Genomic DNA, 12,500 nt, shown 5'->3' on the forward strand with positions numbered 1-12,500 from the left:
TTTCCCCACCTACAACAATTTTTCGAGCTTTTACCAGTCTCTTCAGCTTTTCTTTACCATCAGCAACTAGGTGTTCATCTACTGAAATATTTAATTACCGGTTGTTCACCTCTTTTATTAGGATCAAGTCGGAAGCTCATTGAAGGAAGCGAAGGCGACCGGAGCAGCGGGGGCCCAAGTGGGAGCGGAGGAGGAACCATTGGAAGCATTGGAAGTGACATCGTTGGAGGAGCAGTGGGTGGTGGAGCCGTTGGAGGCGGTGGCATGACAGGTGGAGGAAATGTCGGAAGCATGATGATGCTGGGCACAGGGGGCGGCGTCAGCTCCTCCGGAGTGATGTTGGCTTCCGTGGATGGCGGCACGTTCGGTTCCTGCAATGGCGATCTTATTACGACGACATCCAGGGATTCTCTCCTTGGGACGAGAACAAAACAGGTAAGAAGCGAATGCTTGAATGCTTCAGAACAACGCCATGCAAATCAAAGTCGTGAAAGTGCTTGTTCTTCAGAAGGCAACATTATGAATTGTAAACAAATTGCATAAGTAGCAATTAATTCGTTTTTCACCAGACCAATACAAAATGGCAAGCTTCTATAAATCTGCGGTTAACACATGAAATTGTCTAAATTAATGGCAACAGCAAAGATAGGCATTAAACCCATTTCCATTTTCTGTCAATTGACTTTTTTTTTTTTTTTGCCATAAAGCTCTCTACAATTAAACTATGATATAAAATCTCAAATTATTCATTTCAGTTGACATTCTTTCATATGAAAATATATCAATAAATGCAACATGTCTCCATGAAGGATTTGTTTGCCTGAACTGCAAACTACGAAAATGAAGCTCAATTTTATTGCAAGGCATGATAAAAAAGGACAGTGGGATTGTTGCTAAAGATGAAAAATTCTTGAAGACAGAACTGAGGATAGGATATACATTTTCATAACTAAGAAACCTACATTTTGGCTTTCAGTATAAATATCTGGTCCCACAAAACAGAGGTAGAAAGATTAATAATTATGGTAAACATTGTGAATCTCTCTCTTCTCTTGAAAATTTTATTGTTTCTTGCCTTTTATATTTAATATAAAAGGCAGGAAACAATAAAACAGTTACGTAGATACAAACAATTTTGTAAGATACCAAATGTCATATTCAAAGACCATCAGTCCTTTCATAAGGCCATAATTCAATAATTCATGAGCTTGTATGCGAAGTTCCTGTATTTGTAGTTATGAATATTTATAACAAAGATTTAGGCCTAAAATCTGTATACACATAAATATAGGTCAGAATTTACGATTTGTATAAAGGAAAACGTTTAATCTAATGAACAATTTACTCGGTAACAATAACTTTGGTACAGCATAGTTCCATTTGGCTTTGATATGGATAAAGTGTGAGCAAATTCTCCTAAGTCAGCAAGTTGTAAAATGAAAGCACTTATGAACTTCAAAGGGCTGCCTTTGGTCTGGTGTTAGAAGTGAAAACAAAAAATGAACAAAAGCGTGGTTAAGATGAACTATATTTAGAACATTAAATTTAATAATTGATCATAATTATTAATGTGATTCTTACAGCCATAGTGTTCTGACACAACTGCCAATATTTATACAGTAAATGGGTATTACTTAAACATGAAACCTAAATTTTACCCAAGCCTTAAAAGAAAATAGTGAAACTTGGTTATATGCAAGGGGTTAAATAATACATGTAATAAAGACACATCGGGAGAATCTATGACTTAGCTGTAAAGAAAAATCAATGGAAAAAACCTAAATACAAATATAATGATCTTCATATTTCTCGTCTGCAAAGATTAATTTTCAGAATTATGAAGATATCTCAAAGAAATCGGAATGGTCTTGACAGGTACACAAAACTGATAGAATTAGTAACCTTAGGGAAGACAAGAAAACAGGTAAAACAAGAGGGGTGGAATATCAGAGAAACCCTTTACGTCGAACTGCGCAAGATGCTATGATGAAGATCTAGAGGGAGAAATGTACATAACTTTCTTTACTGGAATGACAACAGTAGTTCTAGAATGAATGGGCCGGCAGGAATTTCACGCGTAAATGTGAATTATTGCGAAAAGCAAAATCGATCATTAACGAAAAGTTGTTAATGGGAATAAAAACTTTAGGGAAAGAGAGAATGAACTGGAGAAAAGTCTATAAAACTGTGGAAAGCTTGGCTTATTTGACGTCATCTGAAAAAAGATGTTAAATTGTGCTGTAAATGTAAAACAATCATTGATGATGGTATTTGATATATCGGTTGAGAGAATGACCAAAGTTCATTAATTAAGAGGGATCTGCTATGAAGTTACCATCCACAAATCAATGCAATCGAAAAATATTAAATTATTTAGGAATAGAGCAAACATGTTAAATTTTCAGAACTTACATAAAAGTGAAATCGCTCTTATACAAATGCAACTCATTTTTTTCAAGATGTGCAAGCAATGGAATCAGCAGTCAGATGAAAATGATATAAAGTGCAGGAACAGGTTTCTTCACAAATCCTTTAAGAGCCATTCAAGACGAAATTCTTTGACAAATCCTTATCTGTCCGATGTAGAAGCGAGACTCAAATAAAGTCTCGGGGCGGGGGGACAAAGTTAGGTATTTAGAGTTACTTACAAAAGAACAAACAATCTTACTACAAAAACAGTAGTTTGGTCTGTCTGTCTGTTGTATGTAAGCACTTTTCTCCGTGCTGACCGACCAATTTATTAGCATTAGGGGTTAAAGAGGGGTGAAAGGGAAAGGGTCTTTCCCTGCTCAGTGATTACCTAACTAACAAGACCAAGCCTTTTTCAAATCGTTGCTGAATATGGTAAGGTACGGGTGAAAATTACATCTGGGAAAACTACCGCTCAGTTGGCAGTTTACGGTCAACATTGAATTGTGAATTCTTACGTTCTGACAAGTAGGGCAGGTACAACAACATGGGAAATAACAAGAAGAGGAAATAAAAAGTTGGAGCGTTAGCTCGGCAAAAAAAAAAAAAAAACACCAGTGTTAGAGACTTGTTACTATAGAGTACAGTAACATCGTCTGGGGCCGTGGCACCTGGCCTCACCCCCACTAACTAGTAACTAAGAAATTTAAGAAAGTGGAGAGCCAGGTTTCATAACATAACTCGATATTCTTCGTTAATTGCAGGTCTTTGTTCTCCAACTCTAGACAGGCATAGATATTTGGCTAACTTTCGGTATCGGCAAGCAACACAAAAAGAGGAAGGAAATAATTTAGTACCTGAAACTTTCAGCAGAAATTTGACAAAAACGTGCATACTGACAGAGGTATTTTTAAAAATTTGTATCATTAGTGATATACTCAAAGTAATCTGTCCTGCAATATTGCGTGAAAGATCAAGATGAAGATCAATGTATTGGTGCATCTTGGAATTCTCGTGGTGATATGATGGATAATACAGTTGTGGAAAGATTTGGAGAAAGATAATGGAAGTTATCAATTTAGACATCATCGGCCATAAAAAGATCCAATAAAAATATAATGGTCAATTGAAGGTAATATATATATATATATATATATATATATATATATATATATATATATATATATATATATATATATATATATATATATATATATGATATATATATATATAGTATATATATATATATAGAAGGACAGGGTGACAAGGAGATAGCCGGTCATCAGGTGATAGTACATTTATTACCGACGCGTTCGTAACACATAGTTACATCATCAAGGCTAAAAGAGAAACAATACAAATTAAAAATACATGAAACATAACTTTGACTTTAAGAGTCTCAATAAATATACAAAAAACATACATAAAATGAAAAAAAAAAGCAATTTAAAAGCACCTGCTAGACTAAAAGTTGAAGACTGATGATTCGGAGAGAAGGGAGAGAAAGCAGAAGAAAAACCCGCCGTTCAAAAACCCAGATACAACTGTACAGGGGAAAGTGTGTGAGTTCAACTTGGCACTAACTGCTTTGAATAAACAAAAACGACTCTAATATAAGCAGTTTCGTCTAAACGGCTTGTTTTGGCCCAAGACAGAGAAATCAAGTATAATTGATGGTGGTTTTACAAATTTTTGCATGATTTCTGATATTTGAAAATTCTGGATTGGACACTCTGCAGCCAGTACGATGCCTTACACCATTATGTGAATCAGCTCTGACTTTTAGCAAACGTTTAGTCGAACCCACGTAAGTCCCCAAATCACATCTGGGGCAAATATATTTATATACGACTGACGATTGCAATATTGGGCAGAGTCTGTCTTTAATTTGAAAAGTGCCTCTTATTTGTAAGGGGATTTTTTTGGATTAATATAACTTGCAACAGTATTAAAGTGTTTTTCAATTGCAGACTTGAGATTCCTTCTAAATTTGTCGTCTTGGATGTATGGAATACTGGCATATAGTTTCTTTCGTGGAACAGTGCTTATGAAGGGGAGTCCGATAATTTCTTATTTAGAAAATTCTTGCAATGTTGAAGAAAACATGTGAGGGAAACCAGTTATCGGAAAAAAAAAAAAAAATATTTAAACAGGAACAATCCTTATGATACAATTCCCAGGAAGAGGTTAGAGTGTAGCTCGATGGAGCAAGGTAAAAATTGAATTAAGTTTAAAATTATAAAAACAAGCACTAGAAAAAGTTTGAACCCAGACCGGAGAACGTCTTTTTTCTAAAAACGGAAGTGTTAAAACTATCACCCACTTCGAAACACTAAAACATCCAAAAATGGTAATCGATCATTTTCCTCTCTCTCTAATGTAAACTTGATATTGGATGCAATTCATTAATGTATGAGAGAAATTGATCAGCATGGAAAGCTGATTTAAAAAGAACAAAGGTGTCATCGACAAACCTTTTATACACAAGAGGATAAAAACCAAGGGGGCAATTTTCCAACATGTCCTCCTCCAAGGAGCACATGAAAAAATGTTGGAAAACGTGGGACCGAGAGGTGATCCCATTGGCCATTCCTTCAACCTGTTTATACAGATGATCATTAAAAAAATAAAAAAATGCAGTGTCCAGCACTAGCTAATTGCAACAATTTCTTAAAAAGGCAACGATCATAGTTAAAATAAGTGTCATTAGGTTCAATAAAAATTTATCTAAAATAACCTCGATTGTTTCTTCTACTGGGACATTTGTAAATAAAGATTCAACATCGTAACTGGTCATATATAAGTCAGAGTCTTGACATAAAATATATGATTTGAATCTTCGGAGTTTTTCAAGGTATGTTGATTAGAAGTAAATGGTTCTAGTAAAGGAACTAGGTATTTAGCTAGTTTGTAATTCGGAAGCATGAATTGATGACAATATTGGTCTCATTGGGGTTTCCTTCTTTATGTGTTTTAGGTAGACCGTAAAGGACTCCAAACGATTGTACCTGAACAATATAGATCTTCATAAGTGTCTTTGCTAATGACATTCTTAGTATTAAGTTCGTTTAAAAATCTATTGATTTTGGTCTTCAACTTTAAATATATGTTTACATTCAGGTTTACTAATTTTTCTGAAACTTGCTTTCGTCCCTCAGAATAGACTCCACCCTGTCCTTCCATATGCTGTGGCCTGCTTTCGCCAACGTTTTCTGTCTTATATAATATATATATATATATATATATAATTACTATATATATATATATATATATATATATATATATAATATATATATATAATATATATATATGGAAAGAGTGCACATACAGACGATATTAGTGTATTAACAAAGATATCTTAGATGCTAATAGATATATTACATGGCATTGCTAGCCTTGAAGGGCCTGTGGCAGGTAATTACTGACGCGGTTGTATACATGAAAATCCCACTGTCTGAAGACGTAATGTTTCTGATGCAATTTTGTCTACAACGATGTTCATTGGTTTTACACAGAAGTAAATAAAGAGAGAAACGGCAGTGAACAAACGAATTCTGAAAAAGTTGTAAATGATAGATGCAATCTGAAGTGAATACAGTTCCAGTTTAGTTAGCAATTTCTTGAATGTAGATGATATACAGCTCACTGATACAAGTATGGGCGTGAATGATGTATGAGACTGAGAAAGGTTCCAAAAACAATATGCTATATTTTGAGCTGAAAGAGCTTATGAAAGAATTAATTAAAGCGATGGGGAAAAACATTGGGGACGTGTTTTAGGGGATAATACTGATTTAAAAGGAGAGGGGGAGAAAATTTACTGAGATTGATTCATTATGATGGCAACTCTGATATAAATTTTTTTATTTATTTAGCCAATATTTTAATGGATGAAGTAATAGAAAAGTCAGTTGAACGCCATTATATATAAAGATATAAAGTTGGGGACAAGAAAATGAATCACCAATGGAGTGGTGAAAGGCTGATGACTGTAAGTGGTGCGACTACTAATTGGGAATACTGACAAGAAGCTGCACACATTAGAAGACTACTTTGAAAGTGTTTACAAAAGAAAGGAATTGCGGTAAATGTGAATTGAGAACAAAATGGATGACTCATTTAGATATTGGGAGTAAATGCCCGGGAATGAGTGAAGGGATTCCTAAGCCAACTCCCCGCCAATCAAGCAACGTGTCAGTGTCAAATGTATATATAGAAAAAAAAGTTGAAGCGGTTAAGATGAATGCCTAGCATATTAATGTTGCAAGAAGAATCGAAATGTTAAGAGTTGAGAAGGTCTGTAGAAAACATGATTAATAATTGTAGGTGAAATACGAGATCACAGAATATTTAGATCTCGTTGTCAAAATTTATTAGTGACTCAGAGATGTCACAAACGAGGAGGATAGGAAGAGTCGAGTCGTACTACATAAACTGAAGACGTATGGGAAAGGATGGCCCTTTATTTCTAGAAGGCGTGAGAATGGAGCAAGATAACAATGACTGGCACTCCTGCTGTCCATTTTGTATTGTTGTAGAAAACTGAGAACAGTATGGAAGTTTCCAACATCGGGGAATATTAACAATTCAGCAGTTAAAGTATGTATATCGCAGGAGCATCCTACTGTTTCTCATTTATCTCACAAGGGAAACTAGGGTACTCGCACATAGTTAATAATGAAAAGAACAGAGCTCAAGCTATGCCAGTTTAAAAGACCTGGCTATCAGCGTCTGTGGTATTCTTCACTGGTGACATTAAAGATCATGGTGGCAAACAAATATACACAAAAATAACCACGTACACGCAAATATATATAATATATATATATATATATATATACATATATATTATATATATATTATATAGTTATCATATATATAGATATAATATACTACATAGTCTATATATATATATATATATATATATATATATATAAAGATAAATGCAACGAAGGAAAAATAAACGAAGGAGGTCTGCAAGATCTTTCGACTTTAAAAGTCCTTTACTGAGCAGATACTGACATAAATCTGCTCAGTAAGGACTTATAAAGTCGAAAGATCTTGCAGACCTCCTTCGTTTATTTTTCCTTCGTGGCATTTATCTTTATTTTATGGATTTATCACGTTCCTAACTTTCGTGATTCAGTTGTGGCATATATATTATCTATATATATATATATATAATATATATATATATACTTATATATATAATATATATATAGATATATATCTGTATATATGTATATATATATATATATATATATATATATATATATATATATATAGATATTATATATAATATATCATATATTATGATATATATATATATATATATACTATACTATATACAATATATATATATATATATATATATATTATATATATAATATATATATACTCAAATATTTCATTAATATTCATCTCAACAGGGAGAGCAAATGGAGGGACTTTCTGTGTTGAAGACACAACTCTACCTATTCTTGGGATCCAAAAGCTGGGCGAGAACACTGCAGGGCACGTTGTCCTCGAAGGTTAGTATAGTCTATCTCTTGAACTATATATCTATATATATATATATATATATATATATATCTATATAATAGATTATATATATATATATATTATATATATATATATATATATATACGTGTGGTTGTATGCCTAAGTGTGCGGTGTGTCTTGTCTGTTTTTTCTGCGTGAGGGTTTATCTTTTATGTGATTAATATCGTCTGTACTGTAGCTTAATTTTTTCTCCAGTTGTATATAATAAATTTACAATTGCTGATACATAATAAATACATTATTGGGTTTTTACTCTATCCTAAGAACGTATTATTTCATCTCTATTTATCATATGGGTTTTTGCTTTAATTTGTTTCTATAATTAAATCTTTGTCCTACTTTCCTGATTACAGTAAAGTTCAAATGAGTCGCTTTAGCATTTTCCTTAGTTTGAGGTTAATGAACTTAATCTTAAATTAGTTAATGTAAATTTCTCTGTATCTAAAGAATGTTAGAGCCTTTAATATTACAACCTTCGAAATATTGTCAAATTGAATTTTTTACTTTAACGGCCACTTGCCAATATATATATATATATATATAGTATATATATATATATATATATATATATATATATATATATAATATAGTATAGATATATATATATATATATATATATATGTATGTATATATATATATATATATATATATATATATATATATATATATATATATATATATATATATATATATATATATATATATATGATATTTCTCAAAATTAAAATACTGTAAAAATCGCTCCTGCTAGATTTAAAAAATATTTTTTTTATTATATGTTTGTGGTTTACCCATCGGAAAACGTTCTAAATTATACCTGGTACAATACAAAATTATCCTTGCATGAATAACGTGACATGTTACAGCTTTTAACAGAAGTTGAATTAGAAAAGTTTTGACCTATTCATTCTTAATCTCTATAAGTTAGATGGCAATAATTTTAAACAAGTTAAAGTAAGACAAAGTCTGGTTCAGTACATTTTGTTAATATAGATAACGTCGTACGAACATTAGGTACAATTTCTAGTTTGTGAAATTATCTTTTTTTAACAATTAATAGTTTATTATAGACTGTGGACTCCAGTTGTTTTATTTTCTTCACTCCAGCATTTTAGTTGTTTTACCTTTTTACTGAATAAAATTCAGTCAGACAGGTTTCCTATGTTACACTGAGAGAGAAGGAAGTGATGTCATTGGAAAACTTCCCAGTAATACTTGGAGTACAAAAACATTATCTGGATCCCAAACTGTTTATCCATTTGTGTTTTTGTTTCCTCCTAATGTTAGATCAACGTTTCATGGAAGAGACAATGAGTAAAGCTCTAATATCCTTTCTTCTTCGATGATCAACTGTAAGAGTGAAAGTTACTTCAAAGGAAGCTGTTTCAACAGATGTTCAATATTTCTCATGCAAATTAAAATTATATTAATAAACAGCTCGTCAGTGAATTTCATTACTTAAAAAACAATGTTTGCTTTGAAATTAACAATTAGATTTATATTATATCTTTAGAAATTGCGTTACAATACAATATGTTCTCAACGTCAGGCATACGAGATGTATAATGAGTCACTTTATGCTAACCAGATTCAATCGGTTTTCCATACAATCAAGTATGATATGAGCTTTTGCTTAGAATCTGTTTTAAGCTGACGGTGTTTAATAACTTTCTATTCATAACACACTTGAACATTTATTTTATTTTTCGTCTCCCAGAGTCCCTAGAATAAAACTATTTAAATATTAACTTTTTGTTAATTATAATTGACTCTCTCATAAACTGGTTTCTTGTTTCTACCAATGCTTTCGTCATCTGAATAACTAATTTCTGAAAGTTACTACAGATTGATTTATTTTAAGTCTTGTCTAGTAACAAACCAAAAACGGATGGTATGAGCAATATTATTACTCAAAGGGTTATTCTCAGCATAGTAAACGCATTCGTATGAATCAGATTTGTAATCCTATTATCCGGCAGAACAAGGCAGAACAATGTACAAATCCCAAGTGCGACGTGTGAAAAATTGCTGTGAGTGTAGAAACAAAACAAAACAAATTTAAATTTTAATATAATACTCTCTCTCTCTCTCTCTCCTCTCTCTCTCGTCGAAGTCTCTCTTCTCTCTCTCTCTCTCTCTCTATATATAATATATAGATATATATATATATAATCTCTATAATATATCTATATATATTATATAATATCTGTGGTGTGTGTGTGTGGTGTGTGTGTGTGGTGTGTGAAGGTTGGTGTGTGTATGTATATATCTGTGTTTGTAATAATTTGTTGGAATGTGTCTTATGCATAATTGATCAACTATTTGTTTGTAAATAGTTGTAAAATGTTTGTGAGAAAACGTAAAAGCAAATTGTGGCCTACGCGCGCCCATAAAAAGCAAATGAAAATATAGTTAGCCATGCAATTTCAGAGTTCTGACGATATAATGTGTAATGGCGGTAACTCCAAGAAAAAAGCGCACAAGCTTCGGGGAAGTAGAAGCTTGTATTAGAATGTGTAGACAGATAAAGAAAAGGGGTGTGGGATCCAGGTAAATGTTACAAGATAAAAAAGGAAGTAGAAGCTTGTATTAGACTATGTAGACATTAAAAGACCAAAAAGGGGCGTGAAATTCAGGTAAAAAGTTACAAAGTAAAAAGAAAATAGAAGCTTGCATTTTACCATGTAGACATTAAAAAACCAGAAATGGCGTGAGATTCAGATAAAAAGTTACAAGATAAAAAGAAAGTAGAAGCTTGTATCAGACTAAGTAGACTTAAACACCAGAAAAGTGGCGTGAGATTCAGGTAAAAAGATACAAGATAAAAAGAAAGTAGAAGCTTGTATTAGCCTATGTAGAAATATAAAGCCGGAAAAGGGGCATAAAATTCAAGTAAAATGTGACAAGATAAAAAGGAAATAGAAACTTGTATTAGATTACGTATGCATAAAAAGCGTGAGATTCAGGTAAAAAGTGACATGATAAAAAGCAAGTCGAAACTTTTATTAGACTACGTAGCCATAAAAAGCCAGAAAAGGGGCGTGAGATTCTGGTAAAAAGTTACAAAACAAAAGGAACTCGAAACTTGTATTAGACTAAGTAGACATAAAAAGCAAGGAAAGGGACTTGAAATTCAGGTAAAAAGTTACAAGATAAAAAGTAAGTCGAAACTTGTATTAGAATAAGTAGACATAAAAAGGTAAAAAGGAAGTTGAAGCTTGTATTTGAATATGTAGATGGGAAAAGTTAGAAAAAGGGTCATGGAATGCAAGTATAGAGAGTTACAAGTTGAAAAGGAACTAGAAGCTTGTAACGATGATATAATTTGAAAGTGTTGGGAAGAAATTAAATCAACAGTGAATGAGCATTTGGTAGAGGGGTAAAGGTAACCTGATAGATAAAACAATTGAAGTTATTAATATTAAAGGTTAGCCACGTTCATAAGTACAGATAACTGTGAGTAAAACTAGATGACCTTTTATAATGAGAAACGAGGACTTCCACAGAACAGGTGAGGGAAGGAAGGGGTCAGAGGTTTACGAAAGCCAAAGCACTGCCAAGTCAACTTTCTTTTTCTGGTGTTAAAGTAAAACTGATATCATGGTTATTTTTTGTGTGCTTATAGCCCATAAGTCAAGTAGTGCTGAAAGATTAAGGCATATCGAAATATGTAGGAAAACTTGAAACATTATAAACGAGGTGAAAGCAAAAACCATGCATTGTATTGTTTTGGAGCAGTCTGGCCAAGTAGAGAGAATGGTGATGCGTAATTTGAAAATAAATACAGAGAAGGATAGGAAACGAAACCCCTTTATATATATATATATATATATATATCTATATATATATATATATATATATATATATATATATATATATATATATATATATATATATATATATATATATATATATATATACTATATATATATATATATATATATATATATATATATATATATATATATATATATATATATATATAAGGGGTGTGTGTACATGGGTGTTTGTGTGTGTACTAGTGTCCTTTTGAAGCTGTATGCCGGTATGCAGTTCACAGATAGAAAAAAATAGCAGCAAAAGAGAGTTTTTCCTTTGCATCCGAGCTCTTACATGATCGCATTCCCTTTATGTGTAAAGCACCGGATCGATGCAATAGTTTATGCAACCGTCAAGAGTTACGCCGCCTAACAATAGCCATCCTCGAGTAGCAGGAAGAGCGTTGTTTATGCCCATCTGGAGGCGAAAGTGCGCTGGGACGAAGCATTAAATATGGAAGGAGTTTCTTTCGGTATAGCTTATCGCACGCTCTCATACTTTCCAACCCCCAGCTACATCCTACGACTCTCTCTCTCTCTCTCTCTCTCTCATACACACACATCTGCGCGCGTAAATTTGTAATTCTTTTCATATGTCTTGATTCGCTACTCATTCTTCATTATTGTGGCTTAATTCCAGGAAATAAAGGATTAGAAATCCTCATTTTGCATTTTATTTATCAAGTGGGACATACATATTAACATTTGACG

The 12,500-nt window shown here is 32.5% G+C and overlaps 1 protein-coding gene across 1 annotated transcript in view; it reads left to right on the forward strand.

Moving 5' to 3' along the window:
- LOC135216857 (uncharacterized) overlaps positions 1–12,500 on the forward strand; it is a 468,230-nt gene that overhangs the window by 452,736 nt on the left and 2,994 nt on the right. Inside the window, 2 exon segments of the mRNA XM_064252369.1 lie at positions 122–435; positions 7,839–7,940. Of these exon segments, the coding sequence (XP_064108439.1) occupies positions 122–435; positions 7,839–7,940 (416 nt within the window).

This window comes from Macrobrachium nipponense, chromosome 6, assembly GCF_015104395.2.
Source record: "Macrobrachium nipponense isolate FS-2020 chromosome 6, ASM1510439v2, whole genome shotgun sequence".
Lineage (NCBI taxonomy): Eukaryota > Metazoa > Arthropoda > Malacostraca > Decapoda > Palaemonidae > Macrobrachium > Macrobrachium nipponense.